At 41.8% G+C, this 25,958-nt stretch overlaps 1 protein-coding gene across 1 annotated transcript in view; it reads right to left on the bottom strand.

Annotated features, from left to right (window-relative positions):
- The window catches only part of agap3 (ArfGAP with GTPase domain, ankyrin repeat and PH domain 3), a 113,751-nt gene that overhangs the window by 61,714 nt on the left and 26,079 nt on the right, over positions 1-25,958 (bottom strand). The window contains exon 2 of the mRNA XM_070844873.1: positions 1,998-2,056. Coding sequence (XP_070700974.1) covers positions 1,998-2,056 — 59 coding nt within the window. The remainder of the gene's footprint in view (positions 1-1,997; positions 2,057-25,958) is intronic.

The following is a 25,958-nucleotide window of genomic DNA, read 5'->3' as shown; positions in this document are numbered from 1 at the left end:
AGGAGGATTTATTGTTGTATTATACAGCATCACTTAAGCTAGGTGTACATAATAAACTGACAACTGAGTGTAGAACCCAACTGATAAATCAAGGCTGACAAATTGATAGTTTATATTAGTTGTGTGGTGTAGGAATACAAAGAAGAAGAAATGCTTAGCGTATTGCGAAATGATCTCCAATCTTTACTGGCCTGTCCACCAGTAGGCACCTACAAGTTTATTTACCAAATGTAAAAAGGCTCACTCTCACCCAAATTTAAGGGATCTCTTTAAAAAAAAAAATTTGTGGTAAATGCATAAAATGTAAAAACTATATTATAGTTTCTGCCTGAATGATTGGTTGCTTGGGCTGTAATTACCAAAAAGAGAGTGGACTCTATTTAACGCCATACTGGCATGAACTAAGAAAAATTGCTGCCTGGAAAGTACAAAAATCGAACACAAAACTTGTGGCATGCTTAGACAATGGTGGGGAGTAATGGAAAGTACACATGGTTTGTAGTTAAGGAATAAAATCCTGAAAACCGTGGTTTGGTCCTTTAAGCAGGCTGTGTGAGGCTGAATCATTATGAAGAAAGTCCTCATAACATACATCGGTTTGGTTGCAATTTTTCCCTCCACTTCCTCTCCCTGGTGTCTAGACCAGACCTAACAACTGCGCCTTCGGGGTGATGCATGGCGGAGGGTGGGCTGATGATGCCAGCATGTCTGGGAAGAACAAAGGCCTCAAGATGCCTCACCTCCTCCTCCTCCTCTACCCACCATCACCCTCTTCTTTAAGATCATTAGTGGGTGTTAAAGGCAGGTATGGTTCTAATTATAGGGAAGTTTGAGGAGCAATGGGGAAAAAAATCTGTTTAAGGCTTTTCCCAGCCTTCCCTCTATGAGGTGCCCCCATAGAATAATCTGTGAATAAGCTTTAAGTTGGCAAAAGCTGTAGGCAGTGTGCGGTGAAAGCTGTGAGTCAACAAAAAACGACTTTGAATGTATAAGCGAACCAGAGTTCCTGCTGTTTTAATTGATGGGCTTTGTGACCTGCTGGTATATAGCCTTAATGAAATCAAAGGGCTGTTTCAGCACGTTTCAAGCACAAACCTTTTACTGCTCTTTGTAGATGTTTGGATTTGATCTGGGAATATCAAAAAGTGTGGACTGATAATCAAAAGATGGCAGTGAAATAAGGTTTGACCAAAGTTTAGATGCCACCATGAATGTTCTGACCCCATTTCCCATCATTAATACTGTATCATAAAAAAGACGAAAAAGCTTCTTAGACATATGACCAACTTCTTTTCAGTATGACCTTGTTGCTGAACATCAATTCTTTGGAAATGAATGATAGATATTTTGAGACATTTAATTCAGTCTTTCCAGGTCTATTTAACAAACCCCTGTGTGGAAGCAGCCAATTAACACCTTAGAAACATAAAAGGAAACAGATGCATTTAAAGTGTTTTGAAGCCAAAAAAAGCCAGTTTTTCTTTGAGCTCCCTGTGAATTTCCCCTTTTCATTCCATTGAAGTTTTCTCCTTTGCAAGGTGCCACAACAATAAATTCACCTAACATGGAAATATTATATCATCTGTCAGGTTGGTAGAGTGCAGTTTTTCAAGGCTGCTAGTCTTTATGGGAGGAAAGCATTAAATCATGTGAGGCTGTTAGTTGTGCATTTGGCAGTGGCTGTGTGTGTGTGCTTCACTGGCGAGTGGGATCAGACCCAGGATGTGTCACTAGTCTAGCCCAAAACTGTCACTCATCTCACGTCCTGCTGCAAGCCACCCTGCATCTCCATGCCAACGCATCTCATTAAAAATCACCCACTACGTGCCAGGGAAAAGTCCGGCCAATTTCTCAACTCTTCGCTCTCATGTAAAATGCAAAACCAGTATTACATGGATGGAACATGCTTTCCGACTGACATTTAAATCCATCAGTAAGATGAAAACTCTGAGGACGAATCAACAGAGGGCCTGTTAGAAATATGAAAAGTCACTCACCACTTTCAGCTCTGGCACTGACCGACTCAATGTCCATTCCTGGCTGTTGACGAAAGAGTCTGAAAAGAAAAAAAGCAGAACAGAAATAAAGTCAAGCAGCACTGAAAGGTAATCCATCTGTTTGTGTCCCATTTGACCCCTGCTACAGATAATATGACAATAACAGTATCACCCACTGGATAATGGCAAAGTGACTTTACAGCTACACTTTACAGACCATCTGCAGTGGTTCCAGCAGCTTTTATGACCGACTGTTCAGCTGCCATATAGATATGACAAAGCCCATCCACAGTCTGGTCAGGTTTTTTTTTTTTTTAAAAAGAAGGTTAAGTGTTATTTCACCTGTTTAATACATCATCTGTTAATTTCTGCACACAAAAACTCAGCCGTCAAGCTTTTATGATGTTTATAGTGTAGATTTGCAGCGCTGTATCAAGCTTCCTGAGGCTAAAAGTGTCAAATGGTCAGATAGATATAGCTTTTCAAACTGCAACTTTCTGACCTTTATTTATGCCGTACCCTCAGGGTGAAGCAATTGCTTTTTCCCATTTTTCACAACACTTTATACCAAGTGAGGATTCAAACAACATGATAAGAAAACAACTTAACACATTTGAGCTGCAACAAACAGTCGATAATCAATGAGTTGTCAATTAAGGGAAGCAAAAGGACTAAAAGCGTGGCTTCACGACATGATAAGTGGATACTGGCTGGTTGTCTTATTTTTTCTGTGATAATAAATTGCGATTGCAATAAGCCAACTTGGGGTTTGGAGCATTTTTAGGGCATTTCTTCACCATCTTCTGACATTTTATCAATCAAAGGGTCAGACAGTAGAGAGTAATGCGCAGATTAATTGAGAATCAAAGTTAGCGTTGGTTGCAGACCTAAAACAGCTTAAAGAGGTAAAATTCTTTCTGTCACTGACTAATTTGCTTATGTATTTACAATTTATATAAACACACAACTGCCAAAATACAATTGTGAAACACCTTTGGTAAGTACGACCCATGCATAAGGTTTCAAAACAGTACAATCTCTGAACGGGATTTAGCTAATCCATTTTAAAAGACAGTCATTACCGGGCTTGATTCAACTTGTTTGGTTTTCCAGTGAAATTTAGAGACTATGACGAGATAATTGCACTTTGAAATAGGGCAGTGGGAAAGAGCACTGTAAAGAACAATGCAAACTCTCAGAACTAAAGACACCAAATGACAACTCCACAAGCTGTGCTCCTTTTCCCACAGAGAGGGAGTATACTACTGTGTGTCATAACAACCATTAGACCACCTTCCTGGTTTGGATCATGGCTCTCTCACCATCTGAACCCCCCAAGAAGCAGATACCATCTCTAATACAGGAGTGTAGACTCCCCGTCTCCAAGCAACAAGGTGTGTAATACCAGGTGAACCCCCCCACACTCCCTCCCATTGTCTGAACTATGACAATTAAAGTGTTCACAGACCAAACAGGAGCCATCATTACAGTAAGCCTGTTTATTGCATCAATAGTGGTTTCCCTCTGTGCCCAAGGCAATGCTAATATGGAAAGGATGACAGCATAAACAATAAGGTAGCCACTGTCACTGTAACATGTTCTATTTTCACTCCAAAATGTATTCAAAAACGAGCACATGGTTGCAGATCTCAGCCAAAAATTCCTTTATGTACTACAATTAGATTTCCAAAACCCTCAGCTAAAATGTTTACTCATTTCTGACCTCCATTTACAAAGAACCTCGTGCTGCTCGGATGGCTCACTTGTTGTGGGAGAGGAGAAGAGTGCATCCCTAACAGAAGGGCCTTTCATCAAGCATTGTGGAGCAGAGTAGTCTTTAAACAGCACGCCTCATGTTAAGCCCTCTCGCTGTGGGTTTGACATGTCAGAACATGAGCAAAGACACCCATGTGACTCAGTTGTTCAATGCCCGAAACTGAATGCCGGTCACAGCTCTCCGAGGCAGTGATGCACAAAATATTCCAGTTTTTGCCATTATTCTGAAAAATATTCCTGCTGAGCTGTTAACATGGCTCATTAAATAATATTCTGATTAACTTAAATGCCCCCATGACGCACGTCCTACAGAAAAAAAGACTAAATCCTGAATATTTCAAGCATTTGATATCCAAGAAGTTCAAAATACTTAAAAGTAGGTGTGTTTCTCCTTCTGCTTTTCTTTTGGGCTGCATCTCTACCCCAGTCTTGCAAACTGTTGGCTAGTTGGTTTGAGAGCTGACTGTAAACAGGCACAAAGCCACGAGTCGCAAACTACTGTAAAAACCCCAATTGAGATGTCTATTTCAAATGTACTGTATATAAGTCCAAAGAATAACAGAAACAGAACATGCTGCTTACATGACCCAAATCAAATTCATTACATTGTTATATTCAGAATAATGGTGTAATATTAATGTGCACATAAATGTAGTCAATAGCACGTGATGTGATTTTTGTACAGACCTATTACCTTCCAGATTCATTATCTGCACTTGATATAAATATTTTTAATATTCATATCGTTTTTTACATAATTGAAAGGTTGCTAAAGAGTAACACTCACAACTGCTAATTAGAGAAACAATGAAATGTTCCAGTCTTTACCACTTACAGCCGTAACCCAACATTAACAAAGAATCAATTAACAGAGAGGTAAATAGAGACAACAGAGTAAAAGAAAAACAGCAGCCAGATGTTTTTTTTTTCCCCTCACATTTGCAAGTCTACATAATCAAACTTTCAGAGAGGGACACATTCTAACAAAGGCCAACCCCTTGATAACAATGCAGGAAATTTAAATGGCATCAAAGGCCAACATAGAAAACAAGCGGTTGGCCGCTGATGAGCGCTGCATTTCCGGAACAGCACACACCCTTAGTATCGACCACAACACCACTTATGCTTTAAAAAGGACATAAAAACACTGAAAGGAAGCTTTTACGCAAAATAGAACAGGACCTAACACCCATAGAGTTTTCCCAACAAACAAAAATTATTTGCCATCCTTGTAAGCAGAAGCAGTACCAGTTTGGTATCCTGTTAAAAAAAAAAAAACCTTAATTGAATCCATGTGCTGCATTACGTCATTCTTTAAAAATGAGCATCCCACATTACTGTGTCCCAGAATGCCTACAGAAACAGAAAGCCCCGGCGTTTGTGATGCTTAGAAAGGACACCAGTGTCTTTGTCTCTGTGAGAGGAAAACTGCGTTGCCAGCTTGTTTGTTAGGTTTTTCACTTCACTGCTCATGTCTACTCAGATAAAAATGACCATTCAGTCTGAGCGCAACCCCCCCCCCCTCCACTTATTCCGTTTCATGAGAAAAGAATATGCAATGAGAGCAAAAACCCTGTGTATGTGCATTATTGCATGTGCATACATGCGATAATTTCTACGTGCAGTGAATCTGAAGTGGTTTTTTGAATGAGAGGGGACAACCTTGAGGTCTAAAGTTCCACTCTAGCTCTAAGTTTCCAACCATGCTTTCCCACCGTCATAAATTACAGAGTGAAAATTTAGCTAGCAATTAGTATTTCTGTTTCCCTTATTTGCCAACCTCATGACCGACCAACATTCCTTGTCTGACTACTTTTATCAAGCTCATCTTGACAATCTGGTCCTGTATCATCCTCCTTTTGTGTGCTGCTCTCCAGAGCCATTTACACAGAGAACAACCCAGTTAGAGCTCTTATCTCTGCACTTCAGAGCTCCCAAACACCAACCTGTTATTTCCAATAAAGGAGATAAGTGACAAATACAATCAGCAGAGAAAAATCTTTATGCCATGTCAGTCTAATGCGGTCTAGCTGGCCTGTCCTACTTAGAGCTCTTAAAGCCTTGTGCTTTCTGCAGACATGCATTGATCACTTCCCTGTAAATAATTGGACATCCTGGTTCAAACAGGACTCTCATTTAACATGAGATTTGCAAATTGGGTTTTCAGATGTTTTGCGGTACAATGCCCTCATTGGTTGACTGAAGTTGTAAAGTTAAGAAAAGAATGTGTCAGATTTAGCTCTTTTTTCTTCCTCCACTCAAAACAGAGCAAGTGAACAAACTGATGGAGACTATCTACTGTGAATTAAACTGCGTACAAATTGATGGAAGAGCTACAAATTGCAGATCCAACTCAAACTTTGAACAACAAACAACAGTTTGCAGACTTGTTGGTGAGACTGTTTCTAGAGCAGCAGGATGCTGCTCACCAACTGAACCACATTCCTGAGGAACTAAATGTACTCAAACTGAGATTTGCTGTGGCAGATGCTCAAATATGAGCTATATTCAGTTATTAACAGATTTCCCTCTGCTCATGTTCAGACTCTATCACTCACAGTGATTATTCAATGTCTCGCTGTCTCCCCATTTCTCCTACAGCAGATGAGAGGGCATTATCACAGTGTTACTGTTTGTCCTAATTTCCTTGAGAGTGTCTGTTTGTCTTTAATATAATTAATTACCTGCTGGGAGTTTGGCTCATCCACCCCTGCTGGTATGAATGGAATAAGCAAATGGATCTCTTCAATTCATTTTCAATCTGCTGATTTTGAAGTAGGCAGGGTTTAAGTTGTTTATTATTGAAGAAATATTGTTGGAGGTTATTCATAGGAAGTGGTATCAAATGAGACATAGCAATGGAAAAGAGCAAAGGGAATACGATCCTCATGAATACATTTTATGTCAAATTCAAGATAAAGGAGGATAGATCAGGCACATGGGGGATTTTTCCTCAAAATGTCAATAAATGATGGCAAGTCAAGGCAAGTCAGAATAAATACGCATCAGTGAGTACTTTTCTGTCTACTGGATGTTCCCGACACCTTATATCGAGGGTTATTACAGAGTTCCAGTCAGTTACAGTCCCATTCCTAATATTTCACCCTTCACTAGATAAGTGCACTGTCGACCATCTACGCCTCAGGACCAGCCACCCCTCCTCCAACCCAAAGACCCCCAGCGAGCCCCCATCTCAGCACACGGTTCGCCGATCACTCATGCCTCCATGGGCACGACAGAGTGGCTTTGTTCATCCACAGGTGGGGGTGGGGACACAGTCTGCACACCTCAAGCCCCTCACTCTTTATCTCCCTTCCCCCAAACCTAACTTAGAAGTTATCAACAGGAAACACTTGAACCGTGTGTCTGTGTGTGTGTGTGTGTGTCTGTGTCTGTGTCTGTGTGTGTGTTTAGTTTTGGGCAGGGCTTCAGCTTCTTCTGGATTTCATTTAGGAGCAAACACTTAGGCAGGTAGCAACAGGCGCTGGGTCCCACCCAGAGCACTGAACACCTTTACTCAGGCTGATCGGCACACCTACATTCCTAATGCCTGACTGACTGACTCTGCAGTGGAATAAAAGGACAAATACCACTTGACACTGTAGCACAGGAGCAGGTCTCCTTGGTAACACGTCATGAGAGAATACAAATAGACCGGAGATCAACGAGAGTGACCCGAAGACTCATTACAATGATTATGCTTGCATGAGAATTAAATATCTGCTTTGCTGGTTCGAAGGTTGACTTAATGAGAATGAAAACAGGATGTATGTGACCTGACATTACTAAAAGTCATTAAGTTGTTGTGGACGACTAATTAGGTCTTCATGTTAAGGTGTGAAATTGGAGCTTGACACACAAAACGTAGCAAATCACAGCCATTAATCCAGATAGCTACAAATATTTGCGTCTCTCTGCCTGCTCTTCCAGGCAACTGGACAAACGCACTCTACTCACTACTGTCGGAGTTAACCTTTAAATACAGTGCTTAAGTCGTCTTCTCTTCTCCCCATCATTATAGCATGTAAGCCCTCTTAATTTAGCCCTGCAAGGCTGCCAAATGCATCCCCATTACAGCCACTAACTGCTTTAATGCTACTGCTTTAAGCCGTGCCTCTGTGAGACCAACAGGCAGCATTATCAAGACTCCCATGTCCTGTGTGTGGGTAACACAGAGACAGTACAGGGACTGTGTTACACCACTGTAAAACAAGCCATTATAATGTGTTCTTATCAGTCACTGGTGAGTTCGGTTTACTTCACTAACCTACTCATTTACTGAACTTCACATATCTTACGTAAGGCAAACTAACTGCTGTCTAAGTGCATACACACAGGCGGTTCACACATGAAACTCTGGAGAAATTACCCCAAAAGAAATAAAGTCCCCAAAATAGAAATTCCAAAAGGACTCTCTGGAACCACACGTTTTTGAATGCCATCCAAACTCACAATTCCCCATGTGTTTTTCATTTGCCTGTCCTAAAAAAAAAAAAGTGCACTTCCATGTTTCTCTTGAGCTGCAACTTTCTGTGCAGTGAAGGAGGGGTATAAATGGAGAATTGAGTGGAGAAATGAATTCAGCAATCTTGTAGGTCTTACCTTGACCTTTGTGTGAGTCAGTGCCTGCCAGAGTCTCTATGGCGACAGGCTGTGACTTATTATTCCTGACCAGGGGATACTGGCTTGTATCTTTGGTCTGGGACTGCTGGGATTCACATTTGCCACTGCATGGCTGCTCTTTCCTCCTAAAACGATTGGCTATGAGCTGCCATATGCTTGGTTCTTCCTGAACTGGTTTGGACGACAGTTTTGTTGGACAGAGGGGTACCTCCATTACCTTGACCTTTCCCCCGCTGTGGTACTGAATGTACTGCATGCTCCCATCCTCAATCTGCTCACTGGAAGTTGGAAGCGTTCTTCCTGTGAGGTACGAAAAAGGCCGTAGAGGCACTGCTGTGTCCTCAGCCATACTTTTAGTCCGAGAGCACACCTTTGCCTCAGCGTCAGACCCTACAGTAACTTTTTCCCTGGGCCGAGTCCTCCTGATTCGCAGACTGAGACTCCGTCTTAAGGAGCTCAGTGTACTTTTTGGAGCATCAGATTTGCTGCTTTTAGGTGAAGATTTTGCATCTTTGTCACTGTTCTTGTCCTTGCTCTTATCTTCAGATGCTTTGCCAAAAAGCCTCCAACGGAAGCCTCCTTTGAGAAAGCCTCCATCGCTGCCTGTGTGGCTGCAGCTCCTCTGGCTGTCCATCTCATCATCAGAGCCCCTCTTTCTCAGCTCCAGTACTGTCATGCTGACAGGCCTGGGCTTCCAGCTCCTCTGGTGGACCCTGGAGGTCACCTCTGCAGTATCCAAAGGCCGCTGAGCCACAACAGCATTGAGGCCATCCACAGCCCTCAACTCAGCCTTCCTGCTCCTGTACTGCTGGTTATTTTCTAAAATATCTGCCCTCCTGACGGGGTGCTGGATCCGGGACTCCAACAGGACTGGGCCTGGGCCTGCCAGCATGCATACACTCCTAGGCCTCCGCAGCCGTCTTTCTTGTTCAGTTTGAGAATCTCTTTGCTGCTTGACAGAGTCACCATACATGCTCACCGTTTTCCTACCCAGCGGGATTTCATCCTGACGTGGCCTCCGTAACACGGCCCGGGGCAGAGAGCTATGTCCTGCAGTATAGCCATGTTCCCCAAAGACAAGCCCTTTAGCATGTGCGGTGATAGAGCGTAAAGTGGAGCCCCGAACGTGTTGTTCCTGATTGTCAGTCAGAGCAGCTAACTCTGCCACGTCTCTGTCTTGCTGTGAGGAGTTACCAGAGTTCTTAGAGGTCTGTTTCAAAAACCCGTTGGTCTTCATTTTTCCCTCCACCTCCTCCAACTCCTCCTCATTCTCTTCCAAAACTACCTCCTCTCTCTGCCTCCCAGCTCTACCTGGACAGCTAAGGGAGGGCCACCTGTCAAGCTCCTGTCGTGCCCTGCCCAGCCTGGGGCTGTTCTCCATTGGCACTACACTAATTCTCTCTCCTCCTGGCTGGCAATTCTCCACCAAAGCATGGGTGACCCGGCCCATTCCCAGTTCTGACACCAGCGCATCTCCCTGTGTTTCTTTCAGGATTACAGAGATGTGGTAAACGGTTTTCCCCTGCTGCTGCTGCTGGCCAATAGCTATACTCCTTTGGGTCGCATCCACAGTCCCACTGCTAAGGAATAGCATGGCACTTCATATAAACAAAAGTCACAAATACATCCTCATTCACACACCAAGACAAGTATGTAGCACAAGCCAATGCTCACATTCTGCCCAAGAGTTGTTGAGATTCAGCTCATAAAGTCCTTCATTTGAAGACTAAATTCCTATGCCGGGCATAATCCTTCACCTTTGACTTGGGGGAAAAAAAACTTCAAACAAGTTTGAGCAAAGCCTTGCTGCCACCTGCATCCTCTGGCTCCTTTACTCACACAGGCTTTTAGATGGTAGCTGCTTTCTCCCAGCACTTTGTTCTACCTGTCCTACACAGGCAGATGAAGTGAAGAAAAACAGGTTATCCAATGCTTGTTTTGCAATAAAGTCATATCTGTAATAGCTGCAAAAGTTGCAACTTAAAAACCACTGAATCATCCTTCCTCTTTAGCAAGTTACGAACTGTGAGCAATCCTTGTTGTTGGCCGTGCAGACAAACCCCTTAATCTCTGAGCTCTTGCCATGCAGAGCATGAGGGAGTGAGTCTCTGTTTGAACTTCCAGCTGCCTTCCAACCCCCGGGACACACGGAAAACAAGGAATGGATCCCACGGGCATTAAACACGCCCTCCTGATTTCTCCAGAGCTGCTAGTAGCCCCCAGAGACAAAAACAGACTAAAGTGAACGTGAGATTGGCAGAAGACTGCACTGATTTCAGACTGCTGTAATCAGCAAAGACCGTCAGCAATGAATGGACACTTTGTGTTCTGCAAACCAATGGCAAAACACAAAAGGACATGTTTGTTCATTAATCTATATTTTAGAGACAACCAACTTGTGTAAAACTGAAAGGGTCTTGCATAGCCACACTGCTTAGGTTATACACAGTTGAGTCAGATATCTTTGATAGGGAAAATCTTACACAATATAAAAAAAAAAAAAAACGCCTGCCTTTCACTACAGGACCTTAGAGAACACAAATGCATGTTACCCGTTAGTAACATTGAGTATCCACACAAATACACACCACACTCCCACTGCACAGCCTACACACAGTGGGAGAGCTTAAGGATAATGGAAGAGCTTTTACATTTCCCTGATCCATTTTCTCGTTTCAGAGTTGTGGTGCTCTATGAAGCATTGGTGCACTGATATAGAGCCATCAAATGTAGGGTCATGTACTACAGAGAAGATCATCTGAATCAACAAGCCAGATTTTACCAGCTTAACTCTGCAGTACTCTAGATACTGTAGGGTTAGGGCTGGAACACTGCCCCTTAGTGGTCAAAAAGAGAAAAAAAAATGCTGGTAGGAAACAGACAACTGCGGAAAATGCTCCCTGAGGTTACAAAGATATCAGTTTTGGTAACATTACCATTGGTATCTTTTGCCTGAGCGATGTTTATATGACACGAGATCAGGACAACCGTCTCTGTGTTTGGATTTTATACTGAAATCTCTCATCATAACATTTCCTGTATTACATGCAAACCCAGAAACAGGTGCATGATCAGAATTAAGCATTGCTGCTTAAGAGGGTTTTTGGCAAAGAGAAAATGGCAGCACTGACTGCTGAGTGAGTCTCAGAGGGTGTCGCTGTGGGAAATCCGGTAGAACCATGACTGTGTCAATTTAGGAAATCCAGTATAACCATGCAGCTGGAAGTTGCAGTCCAAGCATCACAGGAGCTTTGTGTAAAAAGCTGATTCTCGCCAGCAGTTGATTAAAAAAACCTCTTTATTCATAAAACACCCTAGAGCCCTTTAACAGCTGAAACACTGATCATTCCCTCAGGTTGATGGGAAAACAACCCCCAAGCTCGTCTGAATCGAGGCTGTTGCTATTTCATACCATTTACGGGTGAGTATTAGTCTGCTGATAAGAACATAAAGGAAAAAACGTAACAAGAAACACCTCTGAGTGCTGACACAATGAAAGCAACTGAAAATATTTAAGGTATTGTTCCAGGAAACCCAGTGCTTTACTTTCAAGCACACACCGTCACCATACACTTGCATGCACAATCGGGGAAATCTTGATAGGAGAGAGTATTGAGGATTACCAGTAAAATGTCAAGATGTCTTGACAGTAAAGTTAGGACTCATGTTAAGCTGTCGAACTCTGCTGGCATTTACCTGTTTCTATGAAGCAGGGGTTTGGAATGATCTGAAGCTCATCATCAAGCAAACAGTCCTTTTCGTTCCACTGGATCTGATGGTGCCGAGTGCGTCTACGACTCCCGAAGCACAGCAACATAATCAGTTTATAACCTCAAGGGCACTTGTCCATCACTCACAATATAACCATTCAAAAAGAAAACATCCAGGTGCCTGAAACTTCAGTCCAAATTGTTGGTCATCTATTCATTTTCCACTCCTTCTGGATTTCTTTCACTTCTATCATGCATTGGTGTGAAAATCTCCCTGCAGCTCAATTCTCAGCTCCAGCATGTTAGTCCTCTGTCGCTTTTGTCCAGCACGGATACAAAAAAAAAAGGAAAAAAGAAAAATGTCTTTTGTCAGCTGCATCATGCTGAGGCCATGATGTGCCTTCCATGCAGACCTGATAATGTGGTTACCAGCAGAGAGCCGACCAGTTACTGGATGGTCTGAGGAAGTGGCCCAGAGAGGCCATGTATCATGGTTCACTTGGAGTTGCTTCCTCTTGGTAATTCCTATTGCAGGTGTTGGTTAACAGGGTCCTACATAAGAAACTCTGATAGGATTAAGGTTAATCCACTGCCCTGTTGTCTTTGTTGCGGTTCCGTCCAGAGAAAACCTGCGCTGTGCTAAATCCTGGGATTTCAGCGTGCTGACCAGGTAACAGAGCTTCTCTTGTGTGCCCCTCTCTCCTCCTCTGTCCCACAGCTAATGTTTCTCCTTCTTGTAACCGAATCTTGATGGCAGCTGGGAGGGTTTTTCAGAAGAACTGGATTAGCATGTTTTGAAGTATGTGTATGTGTATGTGTGTTTACACATCTGCCTGATTGTGAGCAGATGCCATAGTATGTGTGCTGGCCTTTTATCCGTTTATCTGTGTACGTCACTGTTACAAACATGAGTGTATTGCTTTGCCAACATGGCTCTGACCTGACTTTGTCCTTTACGCCCCTTGGGCCAACCAACACAAAGGTTTTCTTGTTATCATTATCATCACCTTTATCAGCAATCTTTCTTTTGCAGTAAATGTAATAAACAATACAATACTGGAATGGATTTTTGTTGAAAATCCCAAAAGCCCTCTCTACTTTACTTGCTCTTATGATACAGCAAGATACAGATACAATACCACATTCTAAAGGCACCACACATACATTATATCTAACGTAAATTAAAATACAATGGGGGACATTTCGTTTTGTTATCTGATGGGAAATAACACCCAAATTAAATTCAGAGCAGGTGCCATTCTATAGCTTTAATGGATAACTCATTACAGTACATAATTATATTGTCTGCATCTTTGCCCCATCTTAATTGAATTCAATTAGGGCTAATTTTATTTAATATTATTTGCATTTTCAGTTGAGATAATTCGATTCAGTATACTTGTCACTTCCAGAGGGGGGCAGTCACATCCCTCAGGAACTGCATACAGATTGAAGATTTGAACATTTAAAAAAAAAAAAAAAAAAAAGGGCTTTCAAAAGCAAAAACGTTCCTATAAAGAACAGCCATTTTAAAGTTTTAACTAACTTTTAAAATCAAACAGCCTCACTCGAACGCCACCAGGCTGCAGTCACCTGCTGTAAGCCTGGAGTTAGTGAGTGGCTAAATTGGGAATGGTTTTCAGAGCATCATCAATTACCTTCAGGGCTTAAGCAATTTCAGGGGTTGTGATGCTTTTTGAATGCCTATTAGCAGGAACCACACACAGGCAGACATGACAGACTGGCAGCACTGATGTATTTATATAAGGACACAGACACTATTTGCGACAAACGCTGGTGTTGTCTAGCAGTTAGCATGATGCATCCAAGCCATGTGAGGAAAGCTTACTAACCCCTCTTCAGTAATAGAACATGAGTCAGTGTGAGGAAGGCAGCCACGCACATATGTACACTCTTTCATGGTGACAGTTTGCTTCCTTTGGCAAACAGGGCAACAGGAAAAGTCGGTCGTGGCGGCTCCCTGACTTTGGATACCAGCATTAGGCTGGTCAGTGGACGGTTGTTTTTTTTTTGTCAATAAAGTGTTGCTGACCTCGTTCACACATACACAACAGCAGCGCCGGTCACACCTGATGAGCATCCAGCATTCTCCTGTATTGTGGAGAAAGATAAAACTTCTGGCATTATCTACTTCCTGAAAACACGAGAGCCTCCCATGACAAATCAGTGTCAAAGCTTGCAGCAGTGACTCACAAGGTTTAATGAGAACAAAAGTGTTCATGACTTTTCATAGGTATTGATGTCATGGTTTCAAAAATAGTTGCATATGTGAATATGTGCGAAGCCACTTCAGAAACTTATTATCAGCCATCAGAAATTGCATTGATTGAAGAGACGTCTGACCGCACAGGACAGAGTCAGAAGCAGTGATTAGCGTCACCACAGACGCATGAGCTCTGAATTGCTAATCGACCTTGCATGAGTTTCTGCCTGAGGCTTCAACCATAGCAAATGACTCCTGATGCCATCTTGAGGATTTTTAATTTGAGCTGGTAGCTAACACAAAATGGGCAAAAGATGGAAAAATGCTGGGACTTATAAAAACTCACAGAACATTTCTAGAGATACTATGTGGATATAGATCTGTGTCATTTGACCCAAAGTCAGTATTATATTAATTTTACATCTCAAAAGGCCAAAAACTGCAACCAGAGCTCCCTGATAAGATGTTAAAAATATGCTCAATTAAAGCATTGTATTTGAGCAAATAGTGCAGTTGATTTGTCTTGAATAAAGATCAAGATGACTGGGTGTTGAAGTTTCCTGGGAGACCGTTCATTAAAAGCATCCGGAGAAGGCTTTAAGCAGACATACCAATATCTGGGTCATCCATAGACCGCCATCATTTTCTCATTGTGGTATAAGTTTTTTCCTGGTCAAATAGCACTCTAATGATTTTAATGTAATTTCTGGTACTTATTTATGCTCAGCTATTGAGGTACAGCAATATTAAGCTTGATGGCTCAACAAGTGACTTTCAGCTTGTAAGCTGCTATGAAACACCAGTTAATTGTTTGGCTATTTTTAAAGCAACACTGCCAAATATTTTCTAATACAATTCTTCATTGCAGCCCTGATTGATTAATCTTGCAAACTATAAAAGGGGAGTACTGTTGTCTGAAAAATCATTTCTAATTATAGTGCAAGTGTTATTGCTCAGGTATCTTAGGTGTATGGTTACAATCTCACACTTATGTAATTCGCCACATTGTGATGAAGATTCATAACACCCAGGCATTCCCCTGACTGATCAGCAACCCAACAAGGGAAAAAAACAACTAAAATTAAAAATCTGTCACGACATCTTTAAGAAAAAATGGGGTGAATAAATTATTACAGTTAATTATAAGTGTGGGTAGTCACAAGGGAGTTCCTCTGGGAAAGCAATGTTATCCTGGGTGTGACTATTCAGCTCTCTGTGGCACAATTAAAACTTGATGTGGCAACCCCCAAAACTTTCAAACAGATCTCTGAAACAGCCAGTTCCCTTGAAAGATCTAAATTATAAAGTTAAAAAAAGAAACCCACACAGGACTGGCTGTTATAGCTAAAAACTGAAATGAGGTGTTTCTCTTTTTCTCCCCAAATGAGAATCACTCACAGACAAAAATGTAAACAAACTTCATTTTTCCAACATGAGGCACTCTGTGCATGCAGGAACACATGTAACAGTATTTGCAAAAACACAGTGAAAATATGTAAACATGCGATTTTGATTCACTCAACCCCAGGTGATTTCACAATGACTGTGATTACACAATATATACGTTTACCAGACCCCTTTTATACCCCCCCTTTCTACATCGACACCGAATTAATGTCTGCAACTGAATAAGTCAGAAGAATCATACAGAGAGACAGAAGGGCTACAGACGGCAAGGAAAGTTTATGATAATTATGCTTGCAGTAGTGGTATTCAGCGTGGGTGTAGAGCTTTTTAAAATTCAGCTGCACTAGCGATGAGCATACGTCACCATTGCTCCACTGCAGAGAAAATGATAGGTTCGAGGACGTCTGTGGGAGGTTGTGAAAAAATTCCAGACGCTTCTGTCTCTAACATTCAGGTTTTGAGAGAGGGCAGTGCATTTGTATAGCGTGCGTGTGAGAGAAAGACGGAGACGGACAATGTATGAGATTGAATGAGAGAGAGTGTGTATTAATTGCATAACCGAAGCTGTAAAAGCAGTGTGAAGCCTTCTTTTTAAAATGTTTTAAATCCAAGATATTCACTGATAATTTGCTCTGACTGAACATAATACTAAAGCTTTAAGTGCCAGGGATTAGTGTTTGTTATGTGTGTGTTTGTACTGTACATGCATGGGTAGATAAATAGGTTTGTCCTGACTTTTTGACTATTGATTCCTGCAACCATCACAACCGCCCAGCCAGCCAGTATGTTACTGTTCGTTTGATATGTCAGGTGAAGAAATTCAAGATGCAGAACACTGTACAACTGAACACAGAAAAGGTCAGTGTGAATTTCAGTAACAAGCAAGAATGTGCAGGGAAACACGGAGGCATATACTGGTTTGTAGAAGATGACAAAACGACCAATGAGAGAACGTAGGAGGAAGCTGCAGAGAGATGCACAGTTTTTACTGGTGAGCTTGTGTGGGCTGGTGGCTCCCAGTCCTCCTCCTCCTCTACACATTAGTTTGCAAACCCCCGCTTACTTCTGGTGTCATCTTTTGAAACTTGCCTGCAAACGCACATTTATGCAATAGCTTTGATGTGGTATTCTGTAATCTTTATTAGTAGAAGTAATATCAGTATTATCTTTGTTATTATTGCACAGGAACGCAGAGAGACATCCTGAAGGATCATCGTCAGGGAGCTGGGATGATTTCAGTGAATCAATTCACTGAAAATAATAACCGATAGCTATTAATGTGCTATAATTTGTTGACATCTCTGTGAAGCACCAAACTACTGGTAACTCAGCAAGGTCAGAGGTAAGGTACAGTTTGTGAGGCACAATTTAAACTTAAAGAAATCCATTCTATCAGGCTTCTGTATCATTTAGGAGAACGACCTTCAGTATTGGAAGGACTAGCTGCAGCATACGACAACATCTTGCCCACCAATATCTATACCCTTCAAGCGATTATGTTACCTGGATGTTCATCTTCCTGCAATTTCCTTCTCCTAACAGCAAGATGGAATATGTCATGCACCATCTGGCCTTCAGCTGCATTCATGCATCTCACCACCATCCTGTTGTAACAACCCCGCAGTTGTAAAAATAAATGGAACTGCCAATCACAACATCAGCCGACCACAGTCCGACGTCAGCTTGCCACAACAACACGGTAACAGTACTTGGCCTGTTAACTTTAGGGTGATTTTATACACATTTTTCATTAAGTAGTTATGATGCTCTTGAGTTGCAAGTTATGACGTAAGCTATTAGCATTTGTTCTTTCTGTACATTAAGTGCAAACCCACAAGTCCCGATTTATTGCTTTTACTGTAGAAATAGAGCAGAAAGAAATACAGCGTGCTGTGTGCTGTCCAATTCTGCTCACTCCTCTCCATTGCACTACTTTCAAGGTTCCTCTTTCCGTGCTGTTCCAAAAAGAGGGCCAAGAATAGCGACACATTTGGGCGCAAGCTCCCCTGTAATTTCCCACGCCTTTTGTCTCCGTTCCTGTGCCGCCCATGCATGCTGAGACAATAAGCTGAGAGCTTCGTTATGAAGCTGACAACACCATTCTACAAAGTCAGGAGGAATACCATCAATCCTACTAGTGCCCCCTCCCACCATCACCAGCATTAATAACATGCAAACCTGTGGAGCAGCTGCTGACTGAACTAACACAGGAGTCTTTAATTATTTCTGTCAAGTTGATACAGGTTATGAACCTCAAGTTTACAAAATAAAATCTGTGTGTGAAAAGATTCAGTGTTCCTCCCTTGATGCATTGCCATTCGTGTGCTGTAAACAGTTATGCAATCAGTTCTCAGCAGATAATGGCTCCAGGATAGTGACACATCATCGATTCTGTATTCAATGTGGGATTAATTGTTGTTATGTTCATTTAAGTAGCATATCTGTGACTGATGAAAATCTCAAATCCTCTGCCTGTGAAATAGCTCGGGGGGATTTAGTTCCACAGGTGACTGACAATTAAGCCACGCTCCACCAGTTCAAGTTAAATGGCACTCAGTAGGATGGGCACCGTGGCAACTTGGTTACTAACAATTAGCGTGGTGCATAGAGAGTGAAGGGCACCTAAGGGAAGACAGTGAGGTCAACATACAAAGCTCTTTGCCAAGAAAAATCAATTTGCGCATAATATCTTAAGATAAAAAAAAACAAATTGACAGATGCAGACAGATCTGTCTAGCTTGGAGAGGCTTGAAATCTCCCCATGGCTTCAAAAGTGAGGCTTTAGCGTGAAATTGAATAAGTTTAAAAATCATTTATAGTAAACGTTGCAAAGCTCGATCAGAAATGACATGCCATCAGTATTCTGGATGAGAACATGTCCTTCGTCAGACAGCCAGACACAGAAGTTTAGTTCCAGCTCAGTTGTCGTCTACAGAGCCGTCGAGGCTCCAGAGGCCAGCGCAAACATCTGTATCCTAATTGGTGAAGTTTCATGACAGCTCTATTTGTCAAAGTCAGTATGGAGCAGTTATATTACACACTCCTCATGACATTTTTAGGTGCCCTTAACATAATGACATATCATCCTGTCCCTGCCAGGTACATCGGAGGAGGAAACATTTCATCATGCTGGTTGCTTCAGTCCCGCACAATGAGGGCATGAGCAGCAGGTCGAGGTGAACCAGAAAATGTTACCGTGATTAAACCGGACATTGAGACACTGAGTGATGGTGCCCAGCTAGTATTTCCTGCAATTTATACTTCCGAGAAATGAGGCCTGCTAGAGGGCTTTTGTTATAATGTCAACCAAGTTTGAAAATGGCAGCACAGTCCATCTCAAGACTAGATGGGATGTAACGAAACAAAGACAACAGCTTAACATAGTCACAGTAGCAACAGTAACATAGAAACGCGAGCTCGTCATTGTCTTTTTTCATTTTTGTCACCTTTAAAGTTGAATGTGAGAATATCAAAACTGCTGATCAGGAGATCCAATTCTCCGCAGGGCGCAGCAGTTTGCTGAACACACAGTTTCTGTGACTCCATCTGGTATTTTACCACAGAGTTAATGTCAGGTTTTGACACGGACTACTGAAAGATCTAAAAACATTAAACAGATCCATTTGCAATCCCTCAAAAAAAGCTACGTCTTTGTAATCACACAAGATCAGAAAAATGAAAAGTAGACAAAAACTATATGGACCTGTTTTTGCTGGTAAGGGGAAACATGAGAGGCAAAAAGCCGCTGCGAGGCATCATGTGAAGGGATGAGTGCAATTCATGCAACCTGAGGGGAAAGCGGGGGAAATATAATGTACTTGAAATTTATATTAGCTGATTAACTGATATTCTGACTCTTTTTAGCCACAAAGGATCAACTCAACTTGTTCAGACTTACATCCAGCCCGCAGATTGAATTCTTCCAAATGCTGACAAGCTATCTTTATTAGACAAGGGGGAGTACTCCCTTCGAGAAGTGTCAGAATCTAGTCAATTTAATGGAGGCACATATCTGCTGTACCTAAGAGATTTATTTAATAACTTCTGCAGCTCTGCGGAGAGTGTCCAAGCAGGCAGCTGTCATACAGGTACAGTTAAGACCTTGAAGCAAACATCCATGGGAATGATGCAGTCATCATCTCTTCAGTTTCTGATATGAAATGTCACATTTCTGTGCATCACAGAGGAAGAAAAATGCTTATGATAGACTAAGGTTGCACTAATTTCAGTAACAGAGTAATATGCCAAACATTTCAGCACCTTTCCACCTGAAACAAATCACTGGCAGCACAGAAAATTACACCGAAATTGCAATAAATGGTTATTTAATGAGAGAGCCTCTTCAACGCACTTTATAGCAAGAATCTTGTATGCAGAACATGTACAGTGTACATTATTATTCAGCGTTACTGCATCATTGAGATCTCAAGTGTCATAACCTCCTACACCTCCAATCCAGGCTAACTTTTCAGCAACTGATTTTTTCACCCTGCCACTGAGGTTGATGGCATTTGAATACGACTTGCATGACACACACACACTCCACATACATCCCATATTTTCCCTTGAGTAATCTGCATTAAATAAGCTGCCTAATGAGCTGAGCTTTTGGGTTTTGGGCTACTGGAAAACAATCCTTAGCAGCAGAAATGACATAATAATGTGATCTCCTCCAGGTCCTCCTCCTCCTCCTCCTCCTCATCTTCTTCGTCTTCCTCCTCCTCCTCCTCCTCCTCCTCCTCCTCCTGTGTTTCTTAATCTTTAACTCAATCCTATCCACCCACCATCCTCCACCCTCCCTGTGCTTGCTGAACACTGCATCAGCAGCATCCCCGTGAGAAGGGAGACCTGTTTAACTAGACCCTTACGAATAAACTGCCACTTCAATAATCGCTAGGAAGCACCGACTTCATCTGCACCCACACCTTCTGGGAGGATGCGATTCTATAATGTGATTCTCTGTTGCATAATCCTGCATGATAAATAACTGCAGACACTCCAAGACTAATGAAATTCAGGGGAAGCCCCCCCCCCACACACACCTCCTGATCTACAGTACTAGGAGGAGATGACGGTTCTGCTATTTTTACTCAGGCATCTCATAGGTACTATAGTTTCTGAGGTCACATGGTTGCCCGCCCCTCGGAGAGACACACTGCTGCAGTGCACTATTTCTGGGTTCCTGGCAGGAAGAGACAGGTGTGAGCGCTTGTGGAGGGAGAAACCTGCTGAAAGGTGCAAGAGCACTCTACTGTTTCAGAGCTGATTCAGGAAAGATACAGCATGGTGGAAAAAAATAACTAGGATCCCAGCCTTCCCCTTGTTTTACCTCTAGTGTGACAGAAGCAGTTGAGAGAGTCAAGGTCAGCGTTTGGGGATCAAAAGGTAAAGGCTTGTGTTATTTTTGACTGATAGGCCCTTTGTCTGTATTGAGTCTGAACCGACTGCATGGCCACTGCTGCTGCATGCCAATGAGATGAGCAAAGCAGCAGTGTCAGTTTTGCGCCTCATCATAGTGACAGCTGCAGGACGGCCAGCGTTATGTCGACAGTCTCCCTTTCTCATAACACAAAACTCGTTTATCTAGTGAAACACAGGACTGGTGCATCCAGAGGGCTGCTGAAGAACTTTATGAATGACGATACAAAAATGCCAGAGAGTAGTCAGCATCAGACCAGACTTTTTATGAGGATGGGTATCAAAAATGGTAACTGTTTTAGTGTATTTTGCTGAACCAGAGAGGTATCCAATATCTTAGCCATTCATTTTTTGAATGACAACTAACTCCTGAAGACAAGAATGAAGAAGCATAGTACACTGGCATTATGTTCTGTTATATTCTCTGTAGACTAGGTAGTTCCCAATTTTTCTGGCTAACTGCCCCATAGAAGAAGCAGTGAACCCTCATGGCCAGTTGTTGTTGTTACCAGTGTCATGAAACAGTGATTTTTTAACGTTTAGATGCCTGTGGAGGTACTAGTAGCTGAATTAGTAACTGATTTGGAAAAAACTACAATTTTTATGTAGCTAAAATGCATCTTTTTGTTCATCTCCAGACTCCGCAGATTTGTCCTGCTGACCCCCAGTTTAGGAGCCACTAATTCATTACATGAAGCCAACTCTTCTTGTGTAAAGAAACTTAAATGCATTAGTTAAATGATCTCAAATTTCTATAAGGACAAGCCTTCATGCAACCAAATAAAAGGTCCTAAATAAGAATCATTTAAGTGTAAATTGCAATGATATAGATAAGAAAAACAAACTTTTTTTCTAAATCCCTATCCAGGGCACAGTTTTTGGGACTTATGTAACAGGAAACAAACAAATGAAAACTGAATGGGCTCCCCTGAAATGACTCTCTAAGTGGATGCAAAACAGGTTTTCCCAAGGACTGTGTAACAAACGAGTCCATGTCCTTTGATGTTCTTCATTTGTGATGGTGTGCAGTCAGAAGCACTGTAGACTACCTAATGCACCGGGTACCATTGGCCTGGATCAAACAGATGATTTAAGTCCCTGAAAGCTAATAAAACTGCTGAGTTTAAATTGAAAACAGGCAGAAACGGGGTCTTTTCTAAACAAGTTAAAGAGAAGAATAATACCATCTCTCTGTTAGGTGATGCTTATTTCATTCTGACTGCAGCATATTTCATTATCAGTACCACCCGAACATCAACACGCACGTTCCCAGGTGACATCACTGTTTTAATCGTGTACTGACGTCAAGCGATAATCTCTCCCCTAATGTGTGCTGGAAGACAAAGGCTGTCTAGGTCGCTGTCAAAATGAGTGATTATTTTAAGGATCATCATCTTCACCTGATATATTACAACAGAGAGGTGATCAGATAAAGTCAAAATTGATTTTATTCTAACGCATAAATTATAGGAGTGAGCTTGTGGGCTCAGATATGAATTCACTCCTTACTGCCGGAGACAGTCAGTCTGTACCGCAAATGTTCTTTTACAGTCCAATGCAGGAGCAAATAAAAGTTGGTAAAAAACTGTGATAATTCATCATAAATGAAAACCTAGCAAGAGAAGTGTGTGAGACAAGCAGGAAAATATTTAGGAGAACCAAGTGATTGTCTATAGTGTCAATCTCTCTCTGGTAATTTCCTGCTACTCGATTGGCAAATTAACTTCCCGTGTAAAGTGTGTAAGGAGGTAAATACGTGTTTGCTTATGAAATACTTGACAGATAAGCAGCTGCTCTCGGGATTCAATCTGATTTGCGCTGGCTTTCACTTTCTCAGTGCTAAGTAGACTTTGCTTTGAAAGCACACACTGAAAAAAAGTCATGACACATGCACATTCACTATGAAACAAACACCACTGAGAATGCAAAACTTACACAGAGGCCACGCTTGCTAGGATCCTGCGGGGCACTGACCGTGAACAAACCCTCTTGACCGTTCTAATGTCTGTGCTAATTATAAAAATATGTGGGAGAAGGACTGCTAATTATCCTCTTCACATGTAAATAGCTGCTCGGTCTGCTGTAATGCTGACGGTGTCTCCATCTCTTAATGGGCCATCAATGACTCATGCTGAAATAGATCTAAGGCCCAGAGAAACATGTAGCCATCTATCAAGGTAGTCATAAGGCATAGCTTACTCACTCACATGTAATGCAATCAGGTGCCTCAACGTTATGTTTACGGCTGATTAACATAGAAAACCATCACACATTTCAAAGTTGATGTGGTGACTGTAAAGACCAACACGAATGTTTAGATTTGGTTCCATTTACCGTCGTTTTAATTCATTTGTGTCCTTCCCTGTTGTGCTTTCATACCTCTCACTGTGTCATCAAACACACAGTAAATAGAAGCAAAGTCGCCCTTCTCTAAACTGTTCTTCCCAGAGGATGTGTCTCAGATAACGCCACCGTAGAGACAAACGTAGGATCTTAAATGTAAGAAAAGGACATCTTCAATTAAATATACAGGTCACTGCGGAGTGCCTTAACTGCCTTAACTGTCCAGGTCCACTCAACCAAAGACACAAGATAAATGAGAAATACTGTTGGCAGATTCTTCAGATAGACTTCAAGTTCCACAGATAATAACCCAAACATAACAGCATCTGTATACAGCCCCTGGAGAAGGGACAGCTGCAGAGAGTAAACAGATAGCTAATCTGACTTTAACCAACAACTGAGCACTGCCTTGACACAATAAACGGAGTAGATCCATCTAAATCCCAACATAAGCTCTGCCCACGTACTGCGTAGAGACGGCATAACACAGCAGACACCCTCTATTTCTGCATTCCCCGGTGCTCATGGGTAATGCCATTTGCTGAAGCGACTCTGTTGTGGTCTCACTTCAATTTGATGTGGTGTACTTACTTTGTTCCTCTGTCAGTTTCACATCAGAGGTCAAAAAGAAAACTCTCCTGGTGTGTATGCGGTAGCAGAGCGTCACCACAGGGGGTCACTGTTGCTGTATGAAAATGCTCAGTAAATTTAGGCAGGCAGTCATAAAACTATTTGCAGCCATAGGCCTCTATTACTGCTTGAACTGAAAAGTAAATGTAGAAAATCTCAAAGATGAAGAGATGATACAGGATTTACATACATATTTCCAAACTTTGCTTGCTCATATTTTCTAAAATCCTATTAAAAGTGATGTGAAAAGATACATAAGTCGTTCAGAATTTCTAGATTCTGTTTAAGTGTTATGCAAAGATAATTCAACTTCCTTTATACAAAAACATGGATTTTAAATGTTAGCCACAGCTGCACAAGAGTAAAACCTGCCAGCCTGTGTTCACTGAGGACAATCCAGCACCAGCGTGCACTGAGTGGTTGGAAGACGGATATTACATAAGGAGCTCATCAGTGGGGTAGTGGCCCACGCACTCCGCATCCTCAGTGGAATCTCTCACTGTTGATCGGCCTCTCACTCAAAGTAAGAACAAAATGGCCGAGGTGACCGCCTAAGGGGGAAACATGAAGCAGAGAAGCTGCAAATTTATGTGAATAATTAGCCATTAAAGAGCCCGTACTCAATGCAGCATGAGCAGCCGTATGACTTGGGAGAGATGGCAGTCGACGTCCCCATACACTCAACATATTTACTAACAAGCCCAAATGCTACAGGGAGGGAATGCTAATTAGGCTGTTACTGCAAAACAAACATTATTCATGCATTGCATTAATAAATGTACCTATGGAAGTGTTTACCCGCTATCTTTTATGTTATCTTCTACAGTTCAGGGTGTCATTTCGCTGTAAACACACAGAGTGTGGTCAGTGGGGTCTTCACTTTGGTTAGACTGAGCACTAATGCGAAAACCACACGATCCTTGACCTTTACTGCGGTTCTGTGTTTTTTCTATACAGTTGTTCTCGTAGGATTTAGAGCTCTGAGCACCTAATGGTAAGAGTCACTGAGAGAAACGATGAACCGGAGTGTTGAGATGATAATTTTGTTTGCATGAAAATTCATCTTCATGCTTTGACCGCATACATTATACGCAATGAGACAATTTTTGCAGAATAATTTCAGGAATAATATCAGTCGGGCTGCTGCAACTAGTTTCATGATCTTAAAATGTTTCTCAAATGTGATGTTCTGATGCTGCTTTGTCATATCTGAATATTCTGGGTTTCTATTTACTATTTGTATGTATTTTTTGTTCTTGTATTGTTTATTTTAGGCTGTTGGTTGAATAAAAACAAGCAATCTTAGTCCTTCACCTTGGGCTATGAGAGCTTGTGAAGGGAATTTCAGAAATTACTTGCAGCCCTACAGTAAATATCTCTGGGGTTTGGATATGTAGGCAAACAAATACGCAAGTTAAAGAGATCAACTTTGGATTCTAGTGTATGTTTCACAGTTTTATTGGCTAAAGGATTAATCGTGATATAATAGGCGGAACAATCGCTAGTAAAAATACTCATTAGTTGTTGCCATCATATCGTCAGAGAAATTCTTACATTTCAGGTGCTGGAACGAGAAAATAGTGTTTATATGATGACTTCAATAATTATCACAATAGTTACTGATATAACTCTCGGGTTCATGACAAACAAGCCTGATGGGGCTCGTGACCTTCTCCACATCCACATCAGACACTAATCTAAAAATCAACAGCAGCTGAAGACAGGACAAATCCTCTTACACCAGGTGGTCCCTGATTGTGATGTTTTCACAAACCGCTGTCGGCCTCCAGCTGCAGCACAGTGTGTGTACTCCCAACATGTCACATTGTT

The sequence above is a fragment of the Pempheris klunzingeri genome, chromosome 15 (assembly GCF_042242105.1).
Source record: "Pempheris klunzingeri isolate RE-2024b chromosome 15, fPemKlu1.hap1, whole genome shotgun sequence".
In the NCBI taxonomy this organism is placed as follows: domain Eukaryota; kingdom Metazoa; phylum Chordata; class Actinopteri; order Acropomatiformes; family Pempheridae; genus Pempheris; species Pempheris klunzingeri.
The sequence above is the reverse complement of the archived record's forward strand: the minus strand, read 5'-3'. Positions and strand labels throughout refer to the sequence as shown.